This window comes from Electrophorus electricus, chromosome 14 (assembly GCF_041902795.1).
Source record: "Electrophorus electricus isolate QZ-2024a chromosome 14, ASM4190279v1, whole genome shotgun sequence".
In the NCBI taxonomy this organism is placed as follows: Eukaryota; Metazoa; Chordata; class Actinopteri; order Gymnotiformes; family Gymnotidae; genus Electrophorus; species Electrophorus electricus.
In genome coordinates this window covers 21,419,231-21,446,133 of record NC_137510.1, presented here as the reverse complement: position 1 = coordinate 21,446,133, position 26,903 = coordinate 21,419,231, and the positions used below count along the sequence as shown (strand labels likewise).

General features: G+C 39.1%; 4 protein-coding genes across 5 annotated transcripts; 1 reads left to right on the top strand and 3 right to left on the bottom strand.

The window, feature by feature from the left end:
- Positions 1–215: 215 nt before the first annotated feature.
- LOC145651224 (uncharacterized) lies at positions 216–6,996 on the top strand. Its single transcript, XM_081696779.1, has 3 exons — positions 216–3,835; positions 4,188–4,325; positions 5,987–6,996. The coding sequence occupies exons 1-3, from the start codon at positions 3,596–3,598 to the stop codon at positions 6,044–6,046; spliced, it is 438 nt and encodes a 145-aa protein (XP_081552905.1). The 5' UTR covers positions 216–3,595; the 3' UTR covers positions 6,047–6,996.
- A 1,282-nt stretch (positions 6,997–8,278) lies between these two features.
- Positions 8,279–12,452, bottom strand: nudt17 (nudix (nucleoside diphosphate linked moiety X)-type motif 17). Its single transcript, XM_026999945.3, has 8 exons — positions 12,094–12,452; positions 11,864–11,980; positions 11,497–11,680; positions 10,744–10,769; positions 10,413–10,508; positions 9,145–9,243; positions 8,873–9,009; positions 8,279–8,516 (listed from the first exon to the last, which is right to left on the bottom strand). Exons 1-8 carry the CDS (start codon positions 12,166–12,168, stop codon positions 8,345–8,347), a joined length of 906 nt encoding a protein of 301 aa, XP_026855746.2. The 5' UTR covers positions 12,169–12,452; the 3' UTR covers positions 8,279–8,344.
- Positions 12,453–12,730: 278 nt separating this feature from the next.
- Positions 12,731–18,482, bottom strand: si:dkey-7j14.5 (uncharacterized). Of its 2 annotated transcripts, XM_026999970.3 has the most exons (8): positions 18,257–18,482; positions 17,945–18,024; positions 16,954–17,064; positions 16,532–16,588; positions 15,478–15,594; positions 14,875–14,943; positions 14,365–14,478; positions 12,731–14,113 (listed from the first exon to the last, which is right to left on the bottom strand). In XM_026999970.3, the coding sequence occupies exons 2-8, from the start codon at positions 18,002–18,004 to the stop codon at positions 14,027–14,029; spliced, it is 615 nt and encodes a 204-aa protein (XP_026855771.1). In that variant the 5' UTR covers positions 18,005–18,024; positions 18,257–18,482; the 3' UTR covers positions 12,731–14,026. The 2 variants fall into 2 exon arrangements, with proteins under 2 accessions (XP_026855771.1, XP_026855772.1); XM_026999971.3 differs by lacking the exon at positions 14,875–14,943 and having other exon boundaries at positions 18,257–18,480.
- A 986-nt stretch (positions 18,483–19,468) lies between these two features.
- On the bottom strand, positions 19,469–23,087 carry LOC145651228 (uncharacterized). The gene is made up of 5 exons (XM_081696825.1): positions 22,948–23,087; positions 21,831–22,026; positions 21,185–21,241; positions 20,301–20,416; positions 19,469–19,805 (listed from the first exon to the last, which is right to left on the bottom strand). Exons 2-5 carry the CDS (start codon positions 22,005–22,007, stop codon positions 19,778–19,780), a joined length of 378 nt encoding a protein of 125 aa, XP_081552951.1. The 5' UTR covers positions 22,008–22,026; positions 22,948–23,087; the 3' UTR covers positions 19,469–19,777.
- Positions 23,088–26,903: the final 3,816 nt, after the last annotated feature.

The window sequence follows — 26,903 nt, the reverse complement described above, 5'->3', positions numbered from 1 at the left end:
AATTTTTCATGGTCACTTTACTGTATGTCTGTCATTGAAACACATATCAATGGACCAGTTTGAGGAGGACAAATACAATAGATATACGCTACAAACGGAAACCTAATTCCAGTAAACACTTAACTAATGTTCACTAGCTCATTTGGTTGACGCTTTGAATGAATGGAATATATCTTATTGTTGCATTTAGTAGCCTACTGAGTCTGGAAAAAAACCCAGGCTAACGGGGTGTAATATATAATGATGTAATTTTATTGGCGCAGAGGGACCCCGACATAGACATTAATTTGCATCTGCAGTCCAGCGCTCCAGCTGCCAAGACATGGGCCAAAACAGCATTCACAAGTTATAACATCACCCACTCGGATCAGAGATAGAGAGAAGCTCAGTGTGTTCCGCTGGTGGACACTAAGGCGCCTTTGCTTCCACACATTCTCTGGCTCATCTCATTCTTACACCCATCTGAAACGGTTAGTCACCCCCGAAATTATGCCGTCTTTTTTAGGGAACTTTTTTGAGAGCGCTTTTTTCCCCTGCCGTTTTCACAAATAAACCACATTAAAAAAAAATTTGTGAATATGATGATGGGTTGTCATTTTACGCTTCATACAACAAGTCAGCAGTTAATAAATGCTAAAGATCAAAATCACAAATCAAGAGCAATAACCATGTAAGTAGGCAATACCTTTGAGGCAATAGATTGCAGTGTTTTAAGGTTAAAAACAAAGTAAGCTACTGCCCACTAGAGGAGAATTTGGTAACAACACAGAAAAATAATCAGTCTTCTATCAATCTAGGTCTATTAAACAGAGAAATAAAGGACTATTAAACGAATTTAAAGAATTTTCAAAATACCACTGTAAACAGTTTCAGTTATGTTTGGAAATTATGTAGGTTACACCAGGTGGACACCTGAAAGAAGAGCTTGGCTTAAATTCTTTATTCTTATTCAGTTCTACTAATCTCCAATGTTCTCATTAAAAAAAAGAAAAAAGGAATTTAAAAATATTTTTCAGTATCAGTAATTTTGAGTATTTCCACAACAGAAATATGATTTTGTTTCTTGCTGTCAAAAAAGGGATTTATGCTTTAGATGTTTAATGTAAATAAATTGTCAATAAACATGATTTATGGATTAATCATACAGGTTTTGACATGAAAAACAAACGAACAGAAGACACTGGAACTGGAACTAAAAACATGTACATAAACAAAGAAACCAGAAACATTGGCTGATTAAGCAGTAGCTACACTGGCTGATTAAGTAGTTATGGCCCCACCCCACTGGCTGGGTTACCAGGTCAGGTACTCTAACAATAAAGGGACTGTTCACTCTGCACTCTGTCTAGAGCACAGTTTTCTTGGGACTAAATTCCACTAAAAACTTTTAGACATTTAAGAACTACCACTACATTGAGGTAATGTACATTATGATGAAAAAAATATCTTCGCAATGGATTATCGGGCTCTTTGTGTTCTTTTCAGGTAAGACACAGATATATTTTAAAATTGACAAGAATCCAAGTGGTACCGGGTGAAGCATTTTTTTTTTTTTACAGTTTGATTTCTATGTCATGATACTTGTGAAAACATTGTCTACTCATTCAACAATGACCCTTCTCAAAACTTAAAGCTCTTAAAGCTCATGTATTAAATTGCAAAACAAGAAAAATAAAGTAGAATAATATGAGATATTTTACCTAGACAGTTTGCCAAAGCACTTCAGTGGGAAATATTATTTGAGCTAGAGTTCACATGTGCTATTTCTAATTTAAGAATATGTTTATTTAGATTTGTATGTATTTTAGTAAGGAAAATAACTTTTTTCTTTTTTGTGATATTTTGTGATATTAATTCTACTTAAAATGCAAATTGTAATTTTTCATATTGTCCATTATATGTAACATATTTGTCAAATTAAAGTGATTCTGAATCTTGTTCTCCCAGAATATTGGCCACTAAAAATGCTGGGCCAAATGACACTCTTTAAATACAGACATAGGGTCACACTACTTAACCATCTCAGATAATGTGCTGATGTCAAGAAATGTGCTCAGCATGGTTGTTATTCTACAGTTGCTGTCTCATCTGACAATGTTACTGTGGCTCCTGGAATTGGCACGACAACTGTGAATGCTCTCTCTGCCTTTACTATTGACATCAAAATCACCAACCGGATTTACAATGACTCACTCAAGGACCATCAATCCCTGCAGTACAGAATATTGCGAGAGGAAGTGGAGAATGTGGTAAGATGCCTTATCCTCAAACAAACACCAGGTCAGCAGCATTTGACTCAAAAGGCACAAAACAAACATTCATTACTAAGTGGCAATCATGCAGACTATACTCTGCAACTGCACACTGTAATGGACTAGAGAATATGACATGTGAATGTACAGTTCATGTCAACCAGTATTCGTCTGCACTAACTTTAATTAATGTATGTGCATTCAGTTGTATGAATACATGAAGCTATCAGACCTAACCTAATTTTCCACCTTCTGTTCAGTTTTCCACTACTTTTAGATATTCACCCTCAATGCATTATCAAGGGATTTCAGAGATGACTTTCAGGTAAATAGATGTTACTCAGGTTTCAGTTAAAATGACTTTATACAATACACTACACTAACTTTTAATCAAAAGGAATAAAATGTGGACCTTGACTTTACTTTTACAGCCCATTGTCCTTTATATACCATTTTACCTTCTTACTGGCAAAAACTGGAGTAATTGAAGTGAATTAAATAGACAATCAAACCGAAACCCAAATATTACTTTTCTCAATTTCTTTCCCTCAGTAATGGATCTGTGATCGCTTCTTCCATAACTCTGTTTGGCATTATGCAAATCAATGAAGCTATGGTGAAAAAAACCTTTGCTGATAATTATGAAAGACATCCAGTTTCAATGCTTGATCTAAACGTAAGCTACACCAAAGGTAATGAAAAACCCATTATTAATTCTCTGAATTAAAGTTTTTTGCAATACAACAAAGTATGAATAACTGGAGCATTTAAATTACTTATAGAATTAGATTAAGCTATCACAAACATATTTTTCATTAGCATGCACTACATATTATGGATTTTTACAAGAGACACATATCTGGATTGGTCTACTTGAAATCTTATTGAATAATATCCATGTGATTATCCTATCCTCTCACACAGGTGCAAAACCCAATGTGGCCACAATCCCCGTGATATTAGAACAAAATACTGTCCCTACACCTTCCTCACACTTCAATACCTCACAACTACTAAACACCAGCGCCCATGTAACCATTACCAATGCAACCACCACCCATTTAACCATTGCCAATGCATCCACCAGCCATACAACCATTACCAATGCATCCGCCACCCATACAACCATTACTAATGCATCCGCCACCCATACAACCATTACCAATGCATCCACCAGCCATACAACCATTACCAGTGCATCCACCACCAGCAATTCAAAATTCAGAGAGTCCCCCACAACCACACTAGGCATTACAACCAGCCAGTCTACAACACGTGATCATAACACACCAAAGACCTCGCACACGCCCATCTCAGATAAAACAACTCTGACCAGTGACAACATGACAGTGCCTCCGCACAACTTAACCTCACTGACGTCAACTACCATTCCTTCGAGCCGCCCAACCTCCCCAGCAAGTCCAGCAGAACCGAATCGAGTGGCGCCTTCGGAGCACATGGCTCCTGCCTCAGCAGCAGCAGGTGCAGCAGAAGCAGAGCAAGGTGTGCCCGGCTGGGGCATCGCCCTCCTGGTGTTGGCAGCCTTCATACTCTTTCTCTTTCTTGCCCTCCTCATACTACTGGTGAGTCTCACATAGACTCCCAATCAAATAATTCAGATTGTACACATGCTGTGAAAAAAGAACACTAGCACTGTAATGACCATTCATGATTTGTTTTAATATGAAAATATAGCCGTGACTGTCCTCTTTTATAGTGGAGATCTCAATATATTTGTGTTCCCATACTTTGATGTGCCTATAAAGGCCTTTTTTAAAAAAAGATTTTACCTCAGTGTTACTGTGATGTTATTTCATGCAGTATTTCTGTTTCTTCCTTGCTGTTCCCACTGGTGCCTTTTCACTGTGAACTGAACGCGGCTGTGCTACGCGTGTTTTTCCTTGAAGCGTAAATGCAGTATGCTCCTCCCCACAGCTGCTGTGCTGGTGCTGCTGCTGGAGGACTCGTGGCTTCGTGAACATGTCTGATCCCACTCCCATAGGCTACTATAATCCAGACATTCCCATGTACTCCACTCACAGCACGTATGACTCGCACAACGGCACGCCACTGGTGAGTGGACTGCCACCTGCACTGCAGACCTTCCGCTCCGAACTCACAGCTGATATACAATGGGTTAAGCAAGCACTCATAACAATCTGAGCCTCTGTATCTACCTCTGTAATGGCTGGAAAATAGTAAGAGATGTGAGTGTATATATATATATATATATATCCAGCTACTACTAATTCAGAGAGAGAGAGAGAGAGAGAGAGAGAGAGAGACTAAGAGAGAAGAAGAGATGTTCAAAATTGTAGTAAAGTACACAGTTTTGTACCGACATCCTTCATCAGCTGTGCAAGCAAAGTGCTTCTGAATTAGTAGTAGGAGGAGCCAGTTTATATATGGGAAAAAGTAGATATCATAACATTCATTCCATGCATCCATAACATTCATGGGGGTTCTAAAGTTCCAAGAATATAGATGAGTTCTTTTTCTTTGAGTTTCCCGGTTTATTGCTGCCATAGCAACAACTGGCAATTCAAACATATATGTCATTAGTGCAGTGTCCATTAGTATTAAAATGCCTTGCCACTGGAAATGAAAAAATCCTTATTTCTGATGGTCCAAAGGTATTCAACAAACTAACTAGCAAGCCTTCTCTTGGTTTCTCCAAAGTAAAGATGATTACATGTCAGAACTTGGACCAGATCTATGGCATTGCTTCTGTGGGCTGTAACTGTGGTGAGGTAACAGTACACCCCCTGGTGCATTTCCCCATCTCCAGCACCAGCCACATGCAACACACAAGCACAAATGCTGTCCAGGTGCAGGCCAGTCTGGCTGCAGTCACTGAGCATCATTTCCCTCCCGCCTGTATAGGCCCCTCTTTGTGCCTGGGCGGCCTGCCTGCGGAAACCTGAGGCGTGGGAAACTCTACTCCGCCTCTGAGCCTCTCCATCCTCCCGCTGCCCAGCAGCAAGCGGCTTATCAGAGTGTTGTGTGTTAGCTTGGCTCGTAGCAGTGCGCATCAAACGATGTAATGTGCAAATATGGTCATCACCAAACTCTTCCATCATCACAAGGTAGAGATAGGAAGTCAGTCCCATAAAGATGTCTGTAGCCTATGGACACTGTACAACCAAGCAAGCTAACAAATCTCTTGCTTAGTGCGATTTGTAACTGAAAAGGCTTTTAAGAGAGAGGGGATGCACCACAACATGCAATTCTGGGACTGAGATAAGATGAAAATTTAAGAATGGGAGAAATACTATTTTGCTTTACCTTTGATAGACAGATGACTGCACAATACATATTACAATGGATATTACACTCTGTTATGGCCAGAGTGGACTCTTGCTCCAGTGGCCCCACACAAAGAAGCCTTTGATGGGGTGTAAATAAGACTCAAACAGAAACAGCCTGTAAGGAGCCCAGACAGAGCCGATTATGGAGACCCTCCATGAACACCTATTCCTGCTTTAAATCTATTGCCAGGTTAAACAGCTCCAATGGATTCTGCTTAATTCCTTAACTATTTCTAAATTAGACACCCATAAGCCCCTTTTGATAAAGTAAGGATAAATAAGTAAAAATCAAGGAATATGGTGAAACCACAAAATAAAAAGTGTACTTACAAAATAATGACATTGCCATTGAAGCCATTTGTAAAGATAGCATTGTCAGAAATCAAAATGTAATGGTGTTTTACACATCTTAATTCCAATCCACAGACCACACCCTTGCAGAAACCTACAAGAAACCGGACTGGGAAGTATCCAGTGAACCAGTGATGCTACTTTACAGGTTGGCTTAATGGGAAGTGGTAGAACGTTGAAATCCAGGTTGAGATTTCCTCTTGGCTCCTCATCTCCGTTCCGGTGCTCCGTTTGGCTGCGCTTCACTCCGTGACCCACCCCACCCCATCTTTCCTTCCTTGTGTCTTATACAGCCATGGAAACAGCACACTGAAAACTAAACTTCGACACCCAACTGTAACACCAGGTACCAAACTTGGACACTTCCCTGGTTCCATATAAAATTTTGAAGAAAACAGTTTTATTGCTGTAAATACTTTTTGCACACGACTGTATTGTACTGTAGTACTGTACAAATTTTCTTCAAAATGGTTTACTGATTATGGTAGTATAGATGTTCTGATTAAATAAACTAAACTACTTCAAAATGGATATTGTCTGTTAAATAGCTTGTTAAGTGTCAAATCAGATAAATCTACAAAGCAAAGCAAGACTTGGGGAAAACAGGCATATTTTCTCAATAAATAAATAACATTTTCTAAATAAAATAGAAATTGTGTCATCACAATTAAATTGAAAAATACAAATACATTTGGTAAACCTCCCTGGTTGAATTGGCCTGAACTAAGGTAAGGCTCCTGGCTCAGTGTGCATCACCTCAGATCCCCTGGGGTCACTGCTTCTCCTGGCTATTGTGCAAATAGAAAAGGTCCTTTGTGTAGATGGACCGAACTCAGAGATTCCCCTTCAGGTCAGAGATGGAAGGGGGATATCTGAGAGAAAGCAGGTGGTTCCGTGGGGAGGCCACGTCTCTATTTGCATATTCTAAGATCAGAGGATCCTTCCATTAAAGAAGTGTTCTTATTCTAACCAAAATATGCTGAGGTGAGACAAGTGTGCTAGGCTGGTGCTAACTCCAAGACCCGAGTGCGCAAAATGGATCTATGCATGAAAATGCATGGCACGCACATGTTCAATATGTGATTTATCTTATGACTTATTCCTTATCTCTGCACACAACCTGTCCCACCCATGTATGGCTAGACCATGTTAGGCTGAAACTGGTAAGTGTTTTAAACAACAACAAAATGATAAAGCACAATTCAGTTATCCTTGAAAACTTTAATATTCTGACCATCTGTCTGTCAACATTTTAACAATTTTGAGCATTGAGTTCAAATTTATATTATCAGTTTATTTGAAAGAAATAAACTATACTATAAAATGTTTAAGCAAAAAGAGAAAATGAATGATTATGATGTATTGTTTTGAAAGTGTTATCTGAAGATCTCAAAGAACTGACAGAAGCCATAAAAGAAATTACCTTTAGTTTGAGAAGAGGTCATAGCCTCAGGGAACAGCCTTCTATATCACACATCTCATGAATTCAAACAGAAGTGTTTTGTCCAGCAAACAAAAAAGGAATGTAATGCATTATCTCACTGGCAGTCTAAATATGACCCACATAGCATGGGAGTGGTGATGGTCCTTATAAGACACTTATTCAGCACACCCTATATGCCACCTCTATTCTTTGTTATGTGCAAGCACACACATAAGTTTCTATGCGTTTTGACCATCTGAGGAAGAAACAGCCAAAGACATCACTGTATCCGCATCTTACTGACAGTTTTTGGGCCAGTACATGCAAATGCATGTGATGCAATAGTATGCCATCTGTTGTTACATTTGGTTGAGGAATCAAAATTCACAAAAGGTCTGTTGATCATGATGCAGTCATGCAACAGGAGCATTTACCACTTTAGATGTACATTTGTATTCTTGCTTATGCTATTTTGAGCTTTATGTATCAAGTCAGTATGCAAAAGGCTGGTTTAGTATAGAACAAAAGCATAAAAAATATGGAGCATTTCTAATTAATCAGAATAAATGAAAATTGTCAAAACTAACTGTCTATAACTCTTGTTAATATGGTTGGACTGTCTATGCGAAGAACAAAATTCTATCAACTTTTCAACCAACTAAAGGGCAGTCAGTGCTGAAGGTGACATCTTTACTCCCTCCATGTGGCAAACTTTTTTTCATGAATTACATTACAATTCCTTACAGATTTTTAAATAAGCACCTTATTCAAGAAAAAGGCACATAAGGCACACGTGTGTATTACAAATGACTCTGGCAGTTCCTTTGTGATTAGACTTTAAAAATATTCTTGACAACGCTCAGACGCTTGTTTGGTTGCAGGCACAAAGACAGCGAACACAACCAGAACCGGCTAAAAGGATTCCTGGCCAGCAGGTGGTGCTGTTGTCCTAAAGGTATTCGTGTACTTTTTCCACAGATCCAGGCCGGAAGGCAGAGATTCTTCTGCAATTAGCTCTTCTCAGAGTGAGATTCCAGAGTCTGCAGCCAGAGTTCTAAGGCATACTTGGTTCCGGTACTAACCCGCTCCACATCCTCACCCTGAGCCGGGGCTCGGTTACAAAACACCAACACTGGCAGCGTGGACTCCCTCATCTCACCATCTGGAGACACGGCAGTCACGCTACCAAGGAGAAGCACAGAGGACATCAGCTGCCCCGCAAGCTCAAGGGCAGGACTGTGCAATACTGAGATCAATTCATCATGACCGGAATTTACAAGACCCCTGAAATACTGAAGCTTTAAAAAAAAAAAAAAAAATTTGTATTGTATTTGTATATTTTGTATTGTACTGCTATAGTATTTTTTGCTCCATTTTTTTTCACTTTATATATTTTTACTTCTTGAAATCTATCTATCTATCTATCTATGAAAGCCAACCCTGCAACAGTGCAGCCCACTTCACACTATGTAACAGAAGTACACATGTCCTACTCCAATTTTAGCGCTTCACTTACGAGGAGCACAAAGTATACATACCCCACAGCTTCAGGCAGACTGGCAGGTACATGAACAGACTCCTCCTTTCCATCCACGGCAGACACGATGACCTTTGCAAGGTCTGGGTCCAACCACATACACCCACTCACCTCTGCAGCCTCTGGCCTTAGGCAGGACTTCAAAGACAAGAACAAGGCGGCTAAGTCACAGACACGCTAACAGGTAATAAAGATCTTCACTTTAATATAACCTCCCATCTAATATTAGTTATTGCCTACTGCATGCCAGGGGGTAGCAGAGACCAGCTTTACCTGTAGCTGCAGGTGTGTAAGGTGAGTGGACAGCAGCATGTAGGTGACGATGTGATGCCTTTGGGGAAGTCCTCGAGACAGCATGGGCGGATACACCGACTGCCACAGACACAGGCAGAAAGGGGAGTATTAATATCATCAAAGAAAATGTGTTTTGTTTCATATGCAAAAAGTATGGGAAGCTGCTTTAGTCTTCAATCCTACTTTTCTTGATATTGACAAATCTTGGTATCAAAAATAACATTTTGTCTAGTACCAGTGAAATTTTGACTTGTACAAATTTAACTGTAACTATTCAAAATGGAATTTTTAGTAATCAAGTTGAACTGGTGCTCATTTTTTTTGTATCAGGAATTCAATATTTCATATGAGAATTAAATGTTGACGTTTCAAATCTCATTTATTACAGGTCAAAACAATTTTTGATAACAAATTTATAACATAATAGATTTTACATGTTAATGACATTAATTTGCATGAAGATACGAAGATGGGAATTACAGTGCATGTACTGTGCTTTCAGTAGAGACAACAGCAAGTATCAATAAATATGTTTTGTCTGTTTAAACCAGTTGTGAAGAACACACAAGCAGTTGAGCATTGTTAGCAATGTGTGCAATTTTAATTCTTACTAGTAAATGTTTAATTTATATACCTAGAATTTATTCCTTGATATCAATAAATTACTTCAATGTTGACATTCAATAGTAGAAAGTCAATGTTGAAAGTATTCAAATATGACTAATAAAATATATTCATTAAAATGAATAGTTTCCTCATTTTCCATAACAAAATTCTATTTCCAATATGAAGAATTTATTTTTGATATCAGAAATTCAGTTTGTACTTGTAAAAACTTTACTTTTGATCTCAAAAATTGAATTCCTGATGTCAAGAATAGTAGTACTAAAAGCAAAATTGTTTTCCATAAAAGGTGAATTCAAACAAACAAACAATCTGTTGACATCTTAGGCAAAATATGAACATGTAATATGAACTAAGGACTAGAAAATCTAAAATTAAATCAAGACCAAAAAAACCCCAAAACACAACAACAACAAAATCCTGCAAGCATGCTGGCATATTTGATCTATAATGACCCCTGGGCTAAACTTTCAGTACAGCGTTTTACAACATTCTGGATCAGCGCCTCAGGGGAAAATGACAAAGAAAGCAGTGCTTTTTAGCTAAATTTCAAATGCTGTGATGATACAGCAGGTCTGTAACAGATTCTGCCAGCAGCCTGAGAGTCAACAGCCTGAGCTCACCTCCCAAAGGCCCAGCAACCGAGAGGAGGAGATGTCCTCTGGGCTGAGTGAGAGTCCTGTCTCCTCCCTCAGCTCCCGGAAGCCTGCATCCGCCAGCTAACGCAACGGGGGCAAGAAGAACCAGGCCACGGGTAACGTTCATGGCATGAAAAGGGTGGGCCGATGTTTATTTCGTCATTGAGGATCAGGCAGATTTTCACAATTGGTTTATAAGACAAACATTAACATTGATAAACATATGAAAATGTCTGTTAAAATGCAATGAGTCATAAGAATATGGAAGTGGAAGAAGAGGTTTCTGCTTCTACAGCAGAGGTAGATCATACCATACCTTCTCCCCCAGTTCCACGTGGCCACCTGCAGACAATAAGATCGACTGTCAGCCTGTGCTAAATGAGGAGTACTTTCATTAGTCCATTAGTTCAAGTTCAAGTACTTTCAAGTTGAGTACTTTCATTAGTCCATTATATGACGATCTACAGAACACCTCAAGCCTTTCATCACCACTATCTGCCCACACCCTGGAACTTATCCAGCTCTCTGACAGTTTACAACAATCAGTCAAATGAATGCTTAAACATGACTAATGTGCTGTAAGGAACAAGATGCAATACACACTGACAAAGTCACAATAGCGTCAAAGCTAATTTTCAACAGTCTTTTTATATCACGCTATGTATTTGTTTATTTTGCATCAGTTTGTGATGAAAGCCATCTCACCATGTATCATAAATGAGGCAAGAACGCTGTTTCAGACATGAACATTTACACAGGAGGGTCTGACATAATTAAAACCCTCCTATATCTTAATGATCTGAAATGCAGTCGAAAAAAATATCATGGCTCCATGTGTGTCAATCACCTCAGAACAGGAGTTCTTAATCTAGGGTCAGTTGCATAATTCCATTTCCTTATTCATTAAAATGCGGAACACGAAAACATAGTTTCAGCCATATCTTATGAAACCTGATCCTAAACAATGGAACAGAGCTTCTTTCTCATCTTCCCTAACGTTGACGATTAGTCAAACGTGAGAAAGGGCCAGCTACTGACGGTGAAAACGTACTCCGCAGTCCACACTCACCAGGCGGGACCCACACTTTAGGGAAGATTCTGAGTGTCGGAGCTCGCCTGGTCAGCAACACTCTCTGATTGGCTGACTGAAGTAGGACAGCCACACCCACGTCCACTCCACGACTGAGTGTATCTGGCGGTATGGAGGCCGCTTCTGAGTGAGAGAGGTATTTGATCGGGCAGAACGGCGCCCTCTAGAGGCAGAAAGTGAGTTTTACTTATCGCTACATGATTAGCCCACAAAGTAATATCAGCAAGGTAACAAGCAACCTGTCGTGCCTCTTAAAAGGACACGTATTCAGTACACGTAAAAGGATAATCAAATACAATTGCAGTAATTTTAGTTAACTTGTCATACGGGCTTGTTGAAATCTAACCTTAAGGGGAACGCCCTCTTCACGGTTTCCTTCACACAAAATAAATCGATTGTCTACTAGGAAACAATTCACAGTTGTTTGGTCATCGAGATTGCCTATAAAGTGTCCAGTAATGCTCTGGAATAAAGAAAAAAACACTATTAAATGTATTTCAACAGCTTCGCCTCACTTTCATCTATTGACAGCTGAGCTAAGAAAGAACTGTTGACAGCTGCTCTTGTGCCACTGACCTGAACAAACCGGGCGCACTGCGGTGCTGTGTTATCCTTGGACAGGTGCACAAGAACCTTTCGTACCTTCTCCATTATAGATTAACACTGATGCAGTGACGTAGCAAGAAACTGCTATTTATTAGCAGGATATCCCTATGTAGTTATCTCTAGCTACATTAGCTTGTTAACTGGCGTGATATAAAAAATAACAACCCCCCTCCCCCCCAGTAAACTACATTAGTGGTCTAAAAAGGTTAGCTACAATAGCGAGATAACTAGGCAGCTAACGTTAGTTACAGCAGGGAAGAAAATGTGTCTAAACCGGAGGAGAACTAAACGCACCACAGCGACTTCGCAAATCGTAACAGTAGGTTACAAAAAAGGCCGCAGATTTTTCAAAATAAAGGCACACTAATGGGGTAATATGACTTCTCTATAATGAGGTTATTATGGATCAATGGGGAAAATCTATTTCTGTGCTTTTCAAACGAAGCACTATACTATTATAAAGAAACAAACGAGCAAGGTAGATATAGTGAATATAGAATAGTTTAACTTTTTATATTAAAATATTGAGAATGCCCTTAAAGGTTTCTGGCTTCCTCATCTTCTCTTTTTCCAATATCCCCAAATTAAAGACAAAATATTATCATGATTTGTCTAGTAAATCATATTTATTGTAAATATCAATCATTCACAAACACACATGAAACTGCCTACATTTTTTTACATCACTACATATAAAGAGGTCGTCTAATACAGGCACAATGTAAATCTCACATGATGTCACAAAGGCAATGACATACTGACGCGAACAGTATTGTGAACTGACAACACATGCATCCAAGATTTTACAATACCAGTTGAGCCCTTGAATGAGGGTTCAACCTCTGACTTATTGTTATTAGTGTCCATAATTTTGGTCACAAGTGGTGGCACTTACAAAGTTGGCAGTCATCATAGCTTTCCTGAAGTATCAGTAAAGATAAAACAAGATGACAAAAAAAGCCAAGCAATGCCAGTCATTTTCCGATGTTTAGATGATTCTGACATTTTCCTTTATTATAGATTATACTGGACAATAATTATCAAGCTTCCACTGTTCTGCAAAAACTGTTGAGTAAAAAGAAAATATTTATAAACACAGTGCCACTGATTAATTTGTCACATTAACATTATTATCTATAATATCTGAAACACAATTGAGACATTTGTGAAGAGTATAAAAAATCTAGACATCCAAACATCATGATGTCATATCAAACAGCAAGTAAGTAGATACAATGACAGGTTATGTATGTAAACCGAAAAGGAATATGCAGTTTTGTTTACTATGTCTTTTATGTGTCATTTACAGTTCAATTTCTTGATGGGCACTGTTCTTTTTTTTGCAGAGAAAGCTTTATAAAAGTTGTTCAGTATTTTCCCATTTTATTAAATTTGTGACCTAACTGATGTTTCATGCAAATGATGTCAGCTCTACAGCGCAGACTTGCCTTGTTCAAATATGCACCTATTCACTCATAGTTTTTGTGTTCCTATAGCAGTCTTAGCACAAACATGGGTTCTTCGAGTAATCTGCCTCTTTTCAATGTGGTTTATCATTTCAAAAGACTTACTCTACAGTTCCAAATAATCATACCACATTTACTTCTATTACTTGTTGATTCTACAATTTCATGCAAAGAAGCTACTGTCTATTAGTTCAAAATGAATGAGGTCCTAACAACTATTTAGCTAAGCCAAAATTCTACATATCTCAGAGCCTAAAGTGAGGAAACAGCCAAACAGACAGCTAGCTTTTTTTAACATACATAGAAATTGTTTATATTTTCACAAAACCTTTTTTCTTTAGCTGTGAATAGTTTTGTGAATGAACAGTCTTCTTATTTAGTTGGTATGAAACTGTGCTAAAATTGTTTATTTTTTCCCATGAATGTATTTTGTCTTGTCAGTTCCCAGCACGCATAGCAGACCTGGCCGGCTCTCCAGAACCATAGTGTGGGTTTATTGTGGCATTTGGAATAGGTGTCATCTCCTGGGGAACACAGTAAGTACAAAATTCAAACATGGAACGCACCAAGCAGTGTAAAACAAGGTAATTTACATTACCATTTTACCACAGTTATACAGTTTCTGCAAAAAATGTCTAAACCACTGTGCAGTGTCAACTTCCACAGCCCAAATGGTACATATTTACCCAGCTACTGGGTAAAAAATAGCCTTGAAAACATGGTAATGTAAAATACAACTTCACAGCAGTAATCTGCAGTTCTGTGTAGTGCTTACCTTAATGGCACTAACAGACAAGGCATACACTCCTAAAAGGGCCACAACCAAACCGATAATACATGCCAACACCAGAGAACCAATCAGTGTGCCCAGAATGCCATTCACCAAAAACTGCAGAGAAAGTTAAAAAGAATTCAAACATTACATGAAGATAGTATAATCATGCACCATTAAGATTGATGCAATATATTTAAACAATTTGTGGTTCACTAAATATATTTTATTAGTAAATCAGGAAGTAAATACTATGAAATGGAACCCTGTATCAGATGCTCAGGGGAGAATTGGGAAATGTTATACTTCATTAAAAAATCTCAAATTTTCATATTGAAATTTCAGTGAGAGGATTTCATGGTGTTGGAAAAAAACTTTACTTCCTGCCCTACCCCGATTATCAAACAAATTAACAGACCAAAAATGGTTGCCTCGGCAACTTTTTGATTAGTCCATTCTGCTAAAAGTGCATGAAAAATCTTGTCGGTCAGCAAAGCACAGAACATAACTCACCTCCTTATGCCCCTCTTTCTCTCCTTCTCCACAGCAATTCCAAACTGAATGGCGTGGGTCACAACACCACTGAAACAAGCAGGGCAGAGCCTGGAATCACACCTCTCTCACAGGTGATATACACCTTATTAGATATTTTATCCTCTTATTTGATTGGGAGTTTGGTTCATCCAATTAAGATGTTTTTTGGGGGTTTTTTGGTTTTTTTTTTGCATTTCAGGTTCATTTTATATTTCTACTCCAAAGTATATCAAAATATTATAGAGCATTTCAATGACTAATCATGGATAATTAAAAAAATGTAATAAGTTGAACTGAATAAGCCTGTATTGTTTCACTACATCAGAAAAAAAGGTAATTATATACTCTTAGGTATGGGGTGAAAAATTATATGTGGTGCTGCGTTAGTGAACACCAGAATTTTGCTGAAGTATAACATTTTCCAATTTGAGCATCATAGAACACATAATACTGAGTTGTATGTCCCTCTGCAAAATGTGCAAGAATAATCTAGATGGTTGTGTCTTTATTGCTCAGTCTGTTTATGAGGCACTGGCGTAGTAAATGATATGAAAGCACAGAGCGGATATGTGTAGTGTTTACCTCAGTGTCTCTGTAATAGTACGACTCTCCTCGGAATGGCAATTGTCTGGCTATGAGACCAAATCCAACAATGTCAAATGCAGCAGTCACCAACTGCAAAACAATGTTTGTACCCACCTGTAAAAAAAATTAAAATTGAAAATTGAATTTTAAGCTTTTTTTGTGCTGTCTAAGTTACACCTAGAAAGTATAGGCATGCCATGCAGTTTTTATTTAATCAGTGGTGTGCCAAGTACTGCATGTGGCTATGGCTCCATGGTGAAACTGGACACATTCACAGAGAATATACCGGATAGAGACTAGATGCTGTGCAGTAGAAGCCACACCCTGACAAACAGGTGCTAAACATAAGAAATAGATGGTTTGGCTGCTGGTTTGAGGCCAAAGGTTCACATAAAAAACAGCAACAACAACAAAAAAAGAAATAAATACAGACCAAAAAAAAAATACAGACCAAAAGCATTGATGATCTCACAACCTCTGTAGATGCTATAAAAGGAGCATTTGCTGTTTGATCTCAGGGCTGAGACAATAAATCATCCTTGTTTCTGGGTGGTTAGCTTTTATTCCATAAGCACATCAAGACACTGGAACAGCAGCTGATCTTATTCAACTCAGAGGAAACCTTCCATTTAAGCATAGAAAATCAAACTCGTCTGTGCACTGTGATGAAATGGCATTTCAGGAATAGTATTGACAGTTTTGAGGAACAAAATAAAACCTGCTTGGCACACTCAAATAAATTGCTTTTAGATAATATTTATTTGCCTATTTGCTCTTTTTTGAAGGGGTAGCGTTGTCCAAAAGGAAAAGAGCTGTCCAAGGTGCTGTAGTTGTAGGATTTCAGCACTGGGTATTGCCCAAGGTTATTTTATACTTGCCCAGCATCTTCTAACATAAGAACACTTGAAAGAATTTGTAGTATAATATATAATTATGATGTTAAAATTCAATTATTGTGCATTGGAATCATTGTACATTTGAAATCAAAGCCATTTTAAAATTAATTTTATTATTATGATCTTTTTATGTTAGTGAATATAGAATGCCATACCAGACATTTAGAAGGTCTCCGACCAGCATGCACCAGGAGAATTCCAGTAATAATGAGCTGTAGGAAGCAGTAAGACAAACCACCACATATCACTTAAATAGATCAAACTACCACTGTTTCAATTGTTATTGTAACTCACAAGTCAAACTCCAGACTTCCCCACAAAATATGTTCCAATTTAACCAGTACAGAAGGGTAATCTAATGACTAACACATGTCCTCTACTTTCACTGAAGATCTGCTTGATTACAAAATTCAATTAATTTACTGAATTTGTTACATCCTCCAAATTTACTTCAGTTAACAACAACTGCACACACTACAATGTACAACAATTTTACTTCATAAAATTTTTGCAGACTGAATCAAGTGTCTAACTCAGATAAGTTCACTTTCACTATGCGATGAGAACCAGGCTTTACCTGAGCACCATTTACGATAAGGATGATGATCTCCCGCTGGATATGATAGTGCAGCTTATATACAACTGTACTCAGAGTGACTGTCAGTGCACCAATAATGATCTCCACTGCCTACAGAAAAGGTGAAAAGAGTATAGCTTCAAACAGCAACTGAAGCACTTTTAAGTACAATTTAAATAAACAATTATTATATCTGAATATGTTACTAGTCCATAAATTAATTAGGTCAATGCAAAAGCAATTGCTAAAACCACAATCAGGGATTCTAGTTGCACTAAACTAAGAACCGAGCATTTCCCCCCCAAAAAAAACATTAAGAAAAGGGTTACAGGCATTTTGCCCGTCTTACAAAATGTGCAAATAGTTTATTTCTAAACTAACACGTCTATAAAGTGCAATTTCAGAAAATCACTGGGATTGTCTTCAATTTGACTTTGCAAGTTCCAACTTTTGTCACTAGAAATGATACTAAATCAAATCTAACCCAGAACAGTGATGGAAGCCATTCTTAATGAATTATTTTTAACCACTAAAAATGACTGTAATGTGAACCTTTTTTGTTGCTGCACTCTCTTGAAATGTACTGTAAAAAATGTATAAGACCGATGGAATAGTCAAATGTAGTCCCGGTTTTGTTTTTCCCATTCTTGTTTGTTTATGTGTGCATGTCAGAAAAAGAGGAGGAGGATAGAGAGACAGCGAGAGAGAGAGAGAGAATGTTTTGGATTTAGGGCGTTTCCTTGAATGGCTAGTTGTAATTCCAAAAGCCACTTTATACAGATTACTTCTGATGAAACATAAGGATTTGGTGTCCAACAATAATTATAATACCTACCCTACGCAATCAGACGTAGAGATAACACTTAGTTATATTTGCATTAGGTCACGCAACATACTTCAGGAAAGCCATGTAGTTAACAATATCTGGGCTACATCTTTTGCTGTAGTCTCCTTGATCAGCATCACAGCTGAACGCATAAAAGAAACTCACCCCAAGGGTTTTTGGTTCCGCGCTTTTAAACGCTTTAATTTGAGAGGCATACAGCGACATCCTGCTTGGTCGAGGCGGGACTATGTGAAAAAAAAAAAACCCGTCACCGAGACGATACGACAAATAACAGAGCAAACATAATGATCACATTTCGAGGTGAAACACGTTGCATGCATTCTTGTTTGGCATCTATGGCAGCGTACGGTCTCATACTCTTTGCCCTTAAAATTAATTTTCTGGAATTGTAAAAGGCCAACAATCAAACGCCAACAGTTAACATATATAATCGTAATAAGCATCCCGTTTACCTACCTTGCAGTTCACTGGAGTTATGCAGAGCAGTTGTTCAGAAATCGAGGAGGGGTCGCCGCAGCCAGCCGAAAACGATGCGGCAGTGTTGATGCAATGGGAGGTTATTCCGACAGGGCGAAATTGGGTAGGCTGGCTCCCGGAAAACTTATTTAGCGCTGTCTTTTATACGAAATGGCACCCACGTGCAGTATCTGATGTGATGGGAGTGCTCTGGTGTGATGTATTTTTAACCCGGTTATGAATTATGTAATAATTGTGGCGCTCGTAAACGCAGTCTAGCGCAGTTTTGGTTCGCGTAGGCGCAGTCAGTTTAGTCTAGAGAACTGCAGCCGACAGGATACATTAACATTCCCTACTGTAAATATAATCTATAACCAGGATAACATTCTTTTTAGTCCAACCTGGGGCATCAGATTACGCTAAATGGCATTAACTTTCAGGTGTGTAAGCATAGCACGGATCTTAGCTACAGTGAGATCCGATCTAAAAAGACATCTACTAATGCATAAGCATTGCTATAGGATGTTATTTGTGGACATAAAACTTGCCACAATTTGGATATTGCAAGGAACGTTTAATATGCCGTCCACCCACCCTGTCGTTACACAGTTTATACGTACAGGAGTTGTTGTGCCCTTCTTAGCACCGTTGTGCTCTTCTAACACTGTTTCAACTTCTAAATTAGCACTATTGTGGGTTGGAATAACCAAAGCAGACGCGCCATTAAAAAAAATAATAATAATTCGCTGTAAAATGCAGCCAAGGTACACGCCAAGCAGTTAATTTATCATTACAATTAGGTTATGGGATGCGCTAAATTGCACTGCAAAGACAACCCTGTTCAATGGTAAAAGCCCAACATAAATTAGAAAAGGACCTTTACTGACTGGACGATGATACATTGAACTTATTAGACATTGATTGAATTCTGTGAACCTGATACAGGCACCAGTTTCTTAGCCCGTAATATAATGGAGTAGGATAACAGCACCTTACTTCATTATTTTACGGGATGAATGACTGGTGCACATATCAAATTCATATAGTTTAATCAATGGCTAATGACACAATGAAAATGGTCTTATACAAGACATGCAATTCAAGGTTTATTTGCAAGAATATAGAGAAAACAAAGACATAATTCCCAATCACCACATAGTATAAAAACAAAACAATAAACATCTTCACATTTGAGGGACACAAGAACCTTATCAGTGGAAAGCCAAATTCACTAATTAATTAATTAATTAATTAACTAATTAATTAATTAATTAATTAATCCATTCATCTGTCTATTGCCAAGCTAGTACATCAAAAACTGATTTAATGCAATTAATGTCCCATTATACTATTTTATGATGTCAGTACCATTATATTAGTTCAGATAAAGCCTTTGCTTTGTCTATATTTGGTATAAAAAAATTGAAAATGCGAAGAGCTTTCATTGTCCACGTAGGGTTCAAAGTCTGAAGGCTCAGCAGAGCCACCTGACTGAAGCTCAAGGCTGCTGTGGTCCTCTGGTCAACACAGCACTGTCACAACCTGCTGGCTATCACACAGTTGCTTACATGAACACAAGCCACTATGGAAAGATTATATATGATTCAGGTATATGCTATGTGGATCATTTTACTGCCTAATGTTTACACCAACACCCATAACATGGCAGAAGTCTTTTAATAAAGAGCAGTAGAGGCAAGGGGTGGGTAGACTACAGATGATAGCAGATAATATGGAAAGGGAGAACTCGACTAATGATTCTTTAATGATTGTTAACACAAGTGAATCTTTTTTTTCACACAAGTGAAACGGTTGATTAAATTTATGCGCGCTTATGCATGTTCATATTTATGTTTACATGCCATTTTGTTGCAACCAAAACAGAGTTTTAAACTTGGTAGAAAAGCCAGATAATTAAGAAAAGCACCACTAGTGAAGTCTAAAGATCACAAGACCCAATCCAGTAATGCACATCAGATCAGCATTAGTGTTCTGAATGTCAAGAAGTGAAATAAGTAATTGGCTAGTCCTGAGGTCATCTTACCAGCTTGGTCGGAGAGGCTGGACAGGCCGGCCTTGCTGGAGAAAACAAACGTGGTACACACGCACACCTCCAGCACAGACAAAACCAGCAGCACACACTTTAGACCATTTTAAGCCCTAAAAAACACAAACAAGAAAGGAATGGAGAATCCAAGCTATATTACACAAGAATTATGCTACTGTATAAAGACAGGCTGTTTTGGAGCCTGTTAATAAAAAAGTCTGAACACTGTTACAGGAAACTACACAGCACTGCACAGCATAAATTAGTGGAGATGTGACAGACAAATCAAGCTGCATGGTATGAAATAGGGTTATGCTTATTTAGGACATTGTTTTTCTGAACTAGTTAAAATTCCTGGGACATGAAATAAAAAGCGCAGATGGCAGTGGCAACAGGATACTCGCACTGAGCCTCCATGCCATGCCACTGCATTCCCAATCGTAGTCATAAATCCCAGCATCAGTACATTCACTTGGGTCAGGTCTGATGGCAAGTATGTAGCAGAAATAGCAGATGCCCATCAAAGCAAGCAGTGTGCCGATGAGGTTCAGGGCGAGTGTGCTTTTGATATAACCAGAGAAACAATGCAAAATATACTGTTTCACAGTCCTCAAGGTCCTGATCCTAAAGATTTTACATCCTCCCTTTACCTAGGAGTCAGGTGTGATGACCAAGTGGCCAACCAGTTACATTAATCATTTAATCAACTACATGGGATTACAAAACCCAGGACCAGACCTGACTACCATTGCACTAGGACATTCACTAAACTTTAGTTGTTGTGACACCTGCATTTCAATTGTAATAGGTGCACTCATGAAATGGTACAAAATATAATAAAAATGTTAAAAACACTTTGCGGCAAGTCATATATCACTCACCAGTTGAATACAGGTTCCCTTGTATGTAGCCAAGGTTACAGATCCACAGATGACACACTAGAAAAAAAACAAGTCAATTATAATATATATAAATGGCTTACTTCCTATCTGTGCTCACTGAATTAAAAAGCATCAAGTCAATCAAATTAAAAGTGCAGATTTAAAACAGAGGTGATAAAATATAACAATATTCACAGCTGAAGTTAAGGATATATACATAAAAAGGGAGAACAGCTTTCACTGACAGTGATGTCAGTGAATGCTCTCTGGTAGAGTATTTATTGCGATTAGCCATGTTTCAGAATAATAAAAGTGCATTACAGAGTCTCCTTCTTAGCATCTTTTCATGTGTTCTGCACATCACCAAAAATGAAGGTGTTAGTGTTTACCGATATTCCAAGTGCCACAGGAATTTCTCCCTGTAGAGTAGCCGTGACCATGGTAACTGTTCCCAGAGCCATCATCGGTCCATTAAAAGACCCACACAATCTGACAGAGGCCAAACCAAAACACTAACACCAGTGCTAATTTTTGTCCAGGATTCTTTGGTGTATCTCTAATAAAACAGCAACGGCACTGCACTTCATGGAGATTAAGCAGGATGTGAAATAGTTATGATATCAGTAGGTTGTATCGGTGCTCTTACCCCTAGTTCTATTGGCTTGCCCTTCAACAACATCCTGGTTTTGTAAGGCACGTTTGGCTTGGCCTTGCTGCACTTTCCCTTGCTGGGCTCTGGAGAACATAGAGGCTCCGGGTTCTTCAGAGGGATGATTTCGGTCACCAGCCGAACCCCATGAACAACAGTGGTCACTGTGGCCATTACTCAGGTTCTTTGGGCCCTAGCAAGTATCAACATACATTAAGTACAGGTTGTGCAATCAGAGATGCATTTTAGTATGTTTGATTTTAAATAATTGAGCTATTAACATTGTTTGCACTTCATTAGAACATTCAGTGCTTCGTTCTCCCTGCAAATATGCAGCTTGTTGTGTTAATTCAGAACAAAGAATAGGAGCCTGAATAATTGAAATGTATACCTCATGTATGCACTTAGTATGAGCTTAACAAGGTTAAGCTCTTCAGCTCATTTAATTATGTGCCGACCATGTATTCTACTCATAGCGGAATTCCCATGAACTCTAGATGATGTTGAGTTTGAGAAGAATTTGAGGATTGTCCTTATGAGCCAAAAACAAATCTTCGTTACCTTTATATTTGTTACATATTTTGACTCCAGTTATAGTTTCTCTCGCAAATGGGGGACATAATTTGCAAAAAGCTAAAGTGTTTTCGCTTACCAGTGTTTTTCTTACTTTCGTTTTCCCCATTCAGAGAAAATTGGAGGGTTTGCAACTCCCACCTCAGACTATTAAGTCCTCCGTAACCATTGAATGACATTGCACTGGTACATGCACTGGGTTACCCAACAAAAATGAGGATCGTCTGCCCTACTGTCCCAATTCATCTAATCCCTACTGATATTGTGGCGTCGGTGAAGAGAGCGAGAAAGTAAACATCGCGCTTTCAGAACAGGAAACTCTGACCTTTTGTCTGACTGCCGTGACATAAAAGTCTTTAGCGGGTTAAGCAGGTAACCAGCTATTGAAACAGCGCGAATGGGTTGGGGGTTAACATAAATACCCAGAAAAGAAATGGAGTAGCTAACAGCACAACATAAAGCTGTACAACAAAAACATTAAGTAGTAATTACAAAAGAACAGAAACATACACAACAACGCATTAATTTAGCAAATAACTACATTAACAAACGCGCGTGTGTCCGGCAGGAGGGTCTTGCTGCAGATGTGCACGCTCAGCCTCTGTGACGTCACGCGCACAATGTCAGACGGTCCAGCGGCAGGGTAACGTTTGACCGCTTCGCGAGCATCTTAGAACAGGAGTTACGTCGCCACCGGATTTCCCTTTTCCATCTACGATAACCATATCGTTACTGTATCCGTTTCCCGCATATAACATAGCTAAAGGATTCCATGAGTTTCAGCAGTGGCCCTTCTTGCTAATAAAACCGACACAATATGTTATCGTCCTGGTAGGTTTTATTTTGTAAATTACCATATTATTTCATTTCATTATTATCTTAGCAGAATGACAAGGCTAAAATCCATTCCAAGTAATTCACGTACGTTGTCTGCTATTTTCGGTTATTAAACCGACAGGATATTTGTTGTGGTTTTAATTTTCCATATATTATTGAATTCTATTATATTTACATGACAAACCTAAATTTTCAGTCTGGTTTTCATACATTTACATTTTTATCCAAAGTGACTTACAATTATGACAACACAATTTGAGCAATTAAGGGTAAAGGGGCTTGCTCATGGCCCAACAGTGGCAACCTTGTGATTACTAGTCAAGTACCTTAACCACTGAGCTACCACCACACCCATATATAACACTGCATGAATTGTAGACTTCAGATGTAATTCCACATACATTTTAATTAAATCTCAGGCTCAGTTCAATCCGCATTATTTATGTAGACTGCACACTATTCACTACATTCATGTATTCACTACATTCATGTAAAGACTGTGTGTGTACACATAACCCAAACTACTTATGTACTGCGTAAAAGGTTAATGTTAAACAATTATAGTTAAACAAACTAAAAGGCCACCATCTCCCTGATATAGTAATATCAGTGAAATTCTTGCATTTTGACATGTTTAATTGCCTACTCTTAGTACTATTTAAATGACACTGCAGTATGAGTATGTCTCACATTTTGGAAGTTAAAGCAAAATGGCTCAAGAGTGTCATCTCTGTCCTCTTGCAAAAGCATGTCCAAATTCCAGTTATTTAGCAGAGCCTCAGTTGCTTCATCCTTTTGCATACACAGCATGTATGGTAGCTCGACTGCATGTACGAAATAATCCAAGCATCACTGGCTAAATTAAAGACAGAAACATGGGGACAATTAAGTTATACAATCATCCATGATAAATAATCTAATATCTTTTCATATCTTTATGTATTGAAATGAGTTCATTTATGTATTGAAATGACTCCTAAATTCCATGCATTCCAAAAGTGATGTTCTTTGCCGCCTGAGTGTTTGTATCCAAACAAAATCATGAAAAGCAGCAAATGGATGAAGCTTCTACGTGCAGAGAAGTGTCGTATGGAATTGTGCGATCGATTCACGGTTTGGATAGAGTTATTGAGCGTGAAAGCAAACTATTGATAATGAGCCCCTCCCTCAAACAAGCCCAGAATCTGTTTTGGGTGCAGACTCAAGTATTCAGCACATGTGAATCCTGGCCCCATCTAGGTGGTGTAAGCATCGCAGCAGTGTACAAAAAGTTCTGGATCCAGTGCATCTTTTTTACTCCAAGATGCCCACCAAACAACCCCAGAATGAGTGGTAAGCCATGGCGGGATTGTGTGGTGTTGCATCTGACCACACAGGTTCCCCCTAACATGTCAATGTGTCATGGGATCCACTGAATGTGTCTGGCGCAACTTACCTCATGAATGCTGGAGGTTGCGGTGCTCTGCTCTGTTTTTGGCATTCTGCTGGTCTCCTGCAGGCAGGAGAGGCATGAGAGGCTGTCTGCATTTCCATGTAGATGACCACCTCAGTGTTGTATAGCGAATAGTATTCCTGGGGATCCACCACCACCCACCTGACGACCTGACCCTCAGCGTTTTTGAATCTCATGAACCAGGTCAATGAGGCAGGCACGATCAGTCCTCAGCCCCGAATGGCCATATAGGGTTTTACCAAAATTCTGGCACCCTGCAAATATAGCCAGTAGCTCTCTACGAGTTACAGAATAGTTCAGCCCTGCTTTGCTGAACCATCGGCTGTATTAGACAACCACTCACTCCACACCTTCTTAAATCTGAGAGAAGACAGCATCAATGCCACTGGTGTCAGCATCCACCATGCTGGTGTCAGTACCCACCAAGAAGACTGAGGAAATGCCAATACCAGCACTGGAAAAGTGCTGGAAAACGTTCATGGGCTCTTCATTTCACTGGAACACAGCGCCTTTTGCAGTGGCAATGGGAATGAAGGCTAAAATATCAGCAAAGCTTCTTACACACTACTGTAGGACACCCGGCCCAGGAAGGGAAGCAGCTCTTCAGCCTCTCACGGAGCTAGCCATTGGCTCTGATTGCTCTGAGCACTTTTGCTAAATGCAGCAGGGTGTCATCAATGCTGGGTATACGGACAAACAAATTGTCCAAGTATACCACTCTCCACCCTCTCTGCAGCTCAGCTAGTGCTCACTCCATAAACCTCTCAAAGGTAGCTGGTGCTTCACAGAGCCTGAGCGGCATAAGGAGTGAGCGCCACCTGCCAGTGGCCAATGCGCAAATTTGGCAAACCACGAGGAGCCAGCTAAGTGATTTAAAGCATGGCCAGTACAGCGAAGTGTGTAGGAGTCAGTCTTAGTAATGGTGTTCAGCCATTAATAGTCTACTCCAAACTGCCAGCTGCCAGCGTGAATGCAACAATGCTCATCCAGCTGTTGTTTAACATTGATGGGGGTGTGATAGAGCTTCCAAGTGTTGTTCCCATTGTAGTAGGGCAAGTGCATCTTCCCTCTACTCTAGCTATCTGTGCTATGCTCATCGCTGGCTATGGGGCATTGCTGCAGCTCTCTGAGACAACTTTTCCACAGGTCATCTTGATCTTGGCTACTACAATGGCGGGGGCAGGCAGGGTGCTTGGTACTCCGTTCCTGTTGCACATCCTCGCTTCTCCCATCTGTCCGCATTGGACATGGTTGGCACATGCTATGTGGAGGAGCAGGTTTAACACTCGCTACCCCTCACATGTGGCCCTCAACTCTTCGGCCATCTGTCGCTCTTCAACACACTGCCAGACTTCCTCTAGTTCCACAGCCACATCTCACTTAGGAGGGATAACACAAAATTTAGAAAAGCAATGGTTCATGAAGGCAATTTTTTGTGAACAATCTACAACCTGCCAATCTTGTGTGAGTTACACAGGGCATGAGCTGAATCACATCAAAAACACGGGCAGTGGTAGCTCAGTTGTTAAGATACTTGCTTTGTAATCAGAAGGTTGCCAGTGTTGGGCTCCTGAGTGAGGCCCTTAATCCTCAATTGCTCAGATAGTATTCTGTCATAATTGTAAGTTGCTTTGGATAGTGTCAGCTATAACTGTAATCCCACAGTTTGTACTGAGAAGATTCTTGTGAGTAGCAGTATAAGTTGTATCCTTAAACATCATGAATTCTAGAGGGACTTCAGCCATGCATGCAGGTCCTGGAACATCAAAAGATATTGAGATATTAATATACCGAGAGCCACTTTAAAACAGTCTGTGGGAGTGACTTCTGCTTTCTGAAGGACTACCATTGTGTTTCCACAACAAACAAATAGAAAAAAGCATGCCAAAGTCCTCCTGTTTCTCTCGATCTCTGTCACTCTCACACATGCGCTTATAGCTGGTGTTTTGGGGTGCCATTTGCTGTTTGGTCCATATTTTTCGGATTCAAACTCCATTTCAGATCTGGTCCATTAATTTCCTGTGTTTTGCTGATGTTATCAGTTCAGGACAATATCAAGGCTCATCCAAATCCACTTAACAGCTTCTTGCTCACTATCATAGATTCTAATGACTTTTTTTCTGTTATTTGTTTGCTGTAATACATACCTTTCTTTTGTCTTGTAGCTCTCTCCATCTAGATTATGTTACCTAGCTGAACATGTATCA

What these genes read in the sequence shown, in the direction of transcription:
- LOC145651228 (XM_081696825.1), bottom strand. Translation starts at nt 22,007, where the DNA reads ATGGCCACAGTGACCACTGTTGTTCATGGGGTTCGGCTGGTGACCGAA. An exon ending in GCAAGCCAATAGAACTAGGG is followed by an intron (nt 21,242 to 21,830) that starts GTAAGAGCACCG and finishes TTTTTTTTCTAG; the next exon opens with TGTGTCATCTGTGGATCTGT. An exon ending in CAGCCTCTCCGACCAAGCTG is followed by an intron (nt 19,806 to 20,300) that starts GTAAGATGACCT and finishes ACTGTGTGATAG; the next exon opens with CCAGCAGGTTGTGACAGTGC.
- LOC145651224 (XM_081696779.1), top strand. Translation starts at nt 3,596, where the DNA reads ATGACAGTGCCTCCGCACAACTTAACCTCACTGACGTCAACTACCATT. An exon ending in TTGCCCTCCTCATACTACTG is followed by an intron (nt 3,836 to 4,187) that starts GTGAGTCTCACA and finishes TCCTCCCCACAG; the next exon opens with CTGCTGTGCTGGTGCTGCTG. An exon ending in CGCACAACGGCACGCCACTG is followed by an intron (nt 4,326 to 5,986) that starts GTGAGTGGACTG and finishes TCCAATCCACAG; the next exon opens with ACCACACCCTTGCAGAAACC.
- si:dkey-7j14.5 (XM_026999970.3), bottom strand. Translation starts at nt 18,004, where the DNA reads ATGTCGCTGTATGCCTCTCAAATTAAAGCGTTTAAAAGCGCGGAACCA. An exon ending in CGGAACCAAAAACCCTTGGG is followed by an intron (nt 17,065 to 17,944) that starts GTGAGTTTCTTT and finishes CCTTTTCTGTAG; the next exon opens with GCAGTGGAGATCATTATTGG. An exon ending in ACTATTACAGAGACACTGAG is followed by an intron (nt 14,944 to 15,477) that starts GTAAACACTACA and finishes TGCTTGTTTCAG; the next exon opens with TGGTGTTGTGACCCACGCCA.
- nudt17 (XM_026999945.3), bottom strand. Translation starts at nt 12,168, where the DNA reads ATGGAGAAGGTACGAAAGGTTCTTGTGCACCTGTCCAAGGATAACACA. An exon ending in TAAAGTGTGGGTCCCGCCTG is followed by an intron (nt 10,770 to 11,496) that starts GTGAGTGTGGAC and finishes TATTGTCTGCAG; the next exon opens with GTGGCCACGTGGAACTGGGG. An exon ending in ACGTGGAACTGGGGGAGAAG is followed by an intron (nt 10,509 to 10,743) that starts GTATGGTATGAT and finishes CCGTTGCGTTAG; the next exon opens with CTGGCGGATGCAGGCTTCCG.